At 58.4% G+C, this 3,397-nt stretch overlaps 1 protein-coding gene across 1 annotated transcript; it reads left to right on the forward strand.

Moving 5' to 3' along the window:
- Positions 1-350: 350 nt before the first annotated feature.
- LOC120612850 (putative protein FAM90A20P) lies at positions 351-2,938 on the forward strand. The gene is made up of 4 exons (XM_039875390.1): positions 351-392; positions 738-934; positions 1,475-1,583; positions 2,237-2,938. The coding sequence occupies exons 1-4, from the start codon at positions 351-353 to the stop codon at positions 2,936-2,938; spliced, it is 1,050 nt and encodes a 349-aa protein (XP_039731324.1).
- Positions 2,939-3,397: the final 459 nt, after the last annotated feature.

Consider the following 3,397-nt stretch of genomic DNA (forward strand, 5'->3'; position numbering starts at 1 on the left):
CCAAACCCTTCGGGTGTGCCTCGGGTGCCTTGCCTCAGAGTCCCTTTCTGGGCGTAGGGGATCACGAGGCGATGGTCAGAGGTCTGGGACTGTGGCATGACGGGGTGAGGAGGGTGTTTCTTCTTCGTGGCCCTGAGGTCCCTTCTTCCACCCGTGGAGGATGAGGCGCTTGAGGGCCTTTGTTTCCAATTCATTGAAAGTTCTCGTTGATTTTGTCCTCAGGAATTCCCCTAATCCGCGGCTGAGAAAGAAGGACGCGAAACCCCGGCGAGGTGTGGCAGATGGCGGGCGGAGACCCGCAGCGCTGGCCCCGCAGACTCCAGAAAGGGAAGAAACCACAGAGGGCAGTAATGGCGCACAGGGCTCCCCCAGCAGAGGAGGAGGATCCCAGGGTGAGGAGAGGCTTGGCTCTGTCTAGGACTCAGGGGAGGGGGCGGGGCGTGGGGGCAGGGGTTTCTGCGACCAGGACGGCAGGGACGGAGTTTGGAGAGGGCAAGTTTTGCAGACCTGACACGCTGGTTCCGCCCCATCCGAGGCTCGTCTGCCTAGGGACCCCTTCCCCAGGCTTGGGCTTGGGGACGCCCCCTTCATATCTTCAATATCCTGGCACCTAGAACGCCCTGCGTTTCTGTGCCCTCTCCATGAATCTGTCCCGTCCCCCGCGCCCTCGTTCACCTGTGAAATCTGCCCGTGATTTATGCTGACTCGCTTCCCTCCTCTCCCTCTTCCCCCAACAGGTGAAGTGCAAGGACTGCGGAGCCTTCGGGCACAAGGCACGCTGCCTCAGTTGCCCCATGAAGCGTTGGGCAGGGGCCCTGGCCCCCCAGCCCCGGGGTTTTCATAAGATGAAGGAGAACTTAAAACCATGGACTCCCCGAGAACTGCGGAAAGCACGGCACTTTCACGACGATGACACGGAGGAACCGAGGCCAAGGTGAGCACTGGGGGCCGTTAGAACCAATCTTGGGCGGGTGGGGGGAAATCTCCAGAGCTCTTGTGTTCCGCTCCATCTCTACACCGTGTAGAGCGCCATCTGCAGGCAACGACTGGGACAGACGGAGATTGCTAGAGAGACGGGGCGGGGCTGGGGGGGGCGGCGGTGGCGGGAGTGGGACAGAGAGAGAGAAGGAGAATAGGAGCCCTGTGTCGTCCTCCAGGTGTCCCATAGGACAGCTCGTTCTCCTCCTGGAGAATCACTGAGGTGTGGGGAGTGGCGGGGAGGCAGGGAACATCTTCCGACTCTGACAGGCAGGTAGTCAATTGAGTCCAGATGGAAGTCCTTCATGTAGAAACCGGGAGGCCTCCCTGGAGTGGGGGATGGGTCTGAGGTGAGGGAAAGGCCAGTTGGGCCAAGGCACAGGGCCTCATTCCAGTTCCCACACCATAACGGGGAAAGGGACCGGGCTGCTGCAAGATTTGCCCGCCTTGGGACCAGAAATGCAGTGGCTTCCACCTACCGCCTTTCGTTCTGCAGGCCCGACGCACGGCAGAGACAGGCTCTACTCCAGAGATATCCCATGAGACCCCAAGCGAGGCCACGGCCAAACTGGAAGGACCGGACCGAATTCTGTGACTATGTGAGGGTGAGTGCCCCCAAGTTCTGGTCTCTTTTTCGCCCCGGGTTCACCCCGACTTGTTCAGCAACTTTCTGTGAGAGGGAATTGTAACAGTTCCCTCCTGACCCACGTCGGTCCCGAGGCCTAGTTTCGGTGGTAATTTTTCCTCGGCGTCTCTCATTGTGCATTATGCCTTGGCGTGTGCCAACAAGATGCTGGTGGAGGGTGTGGAAGTGATCTCATTCGATGCTTCCGGAAGGTGGACCTCTTTATGGAAATCAAGGGCCTCGAAGTCCCGACCTCTACTTCCAAATGGGCCCTCCAAGCTCCTCGGTCCTCAAAATGCCTTACAAAAGGGCACGGTGGTCTGCGTCCCTCCCCCAGGGGAGCACATGACAGAGCTCACGGCCACGTCCCCTTCCCGGGCGACGTCTGTGAGACGGTTCATGCTTTGTAACCTGCTGTCAGAAACGGGATCCAGGGTTTGTGGTCCCTTCTTCTGTGCTGAAGAGCAGCGAGGTCGAGGAGCTCGTCCTGTGCAAATCCACTGCTGGTCCGCCTTTGCCCGTTCGAGTTTCCTTTTCAGATCTTAGATTTTTCTGTTCTTTCTTGAATTCTAACTGGTTCTTGAGCTGAGGAAATTCTGACGTGTGATCTCTGTGTGTTTCGTTCCCCTACAGCACCCACAGAGGCCGAGGCCCGTCCACACGACCAAGAGGAATTGTGTCCTGGACAGCGCTCTCTCAAGCGGGCGGCCTGTCGGAAACCCAGACGTGACCTGCACGGCACCTTCCCCGGAAGAACCTGAATGGAGCACGTTTTCGCCTCCAGGACTCAATAATAAAGTCAGCATCAAGGCGCCAGGCCAGAGAGCTGCCCAGATCTGCATCCAGACGTGCCAGAGCCCCCGAAAGAAACCGAGACTCGGCCCCTGCCAGACTCCCCGGAAGAGCTGGCCGGGACCGGATCTGGGGCTTTTCCAGACTCTCCAACCTCCAGCTAGTGCGATGGCAGCCGGACTATCGTTGGCACCTCAGGCGACCGGGAGGAACCTTGGCCAGGTGCAAAGCGTTGACTTCCAGCCACCGCACAAGAGACCTGTCCTGAAGGCTGTGCAGGCCTGCCTGGCACCCCAGCTCGTGCCGATTGACCAGGTTCCGGGCCAGCTCCTCAGAATGGTCTTCACCAGATTAGACAGCGGCCGGTGGAGCTCCAGGTTCGTGACAGCCCCCTCATTCGCTCCTGCTCAGGAGCCAAGCCCTTCTGGTCAGAGCCCTCCCATCTCAGCGAGGTCGGAGGGACCGTGTGCCCGCGCCCCACTGAGTGTCCTCTATGACGACCTCCAGCTTTCCTCCTCCTCTGAAGACAGTGACGGCCAGTGAGACCCCAGGGGCAAGGAAGACCTGTCCTCTAGCCCGGGTCCGTCTGGAGGTGATCTTTCAACTGGGGAGGGGAAGCCACCAGGAGCAAGTAGGCTGGTTCTGCTCAATCGGCGATTTGCCAGCTGTGCTGGGTGTCCACTAGGGGAAGCCGAGATCATACGTGGGTCTACACGCGAGCAAACGCCGCACTGTTTAGGCTAGGAAGTACGAGTGATCTTTCCAATAGTAGGTTTTTAAGAAATTGAGGTTCGTGCTTCTTGAACTGGCACGTGAAGTGTCTTTTGACTTTAATTTTATGTTTTCGATAGAAATTGATCCTAAGTCAGTTTGCCGAAGGAACCTTTAAACTCTACTGCAACTAGGAAGCTATGTGACGATTCTGTACCTGGTGTGCCAATGTCTGACTTCGGGGCTACCGTGGAAGGGCCCACCTACGTGATCTGCTTAGAAGGCCCCACC

Source organism: Pteropus medius, unplaced genomic scaffold, assembly GCF_902729225.1.
Source record: "Pteropus medius unplaced genomic scaffold, Ma_sr-lr_union100, whole genome shotgun sequence".
Taxonomy (NCBI): Eukaryota; Metazoa; Chordata; class Mammalia; order Chiroptera; family Pteropodidae; genus Pteropus; species Pteropus medius.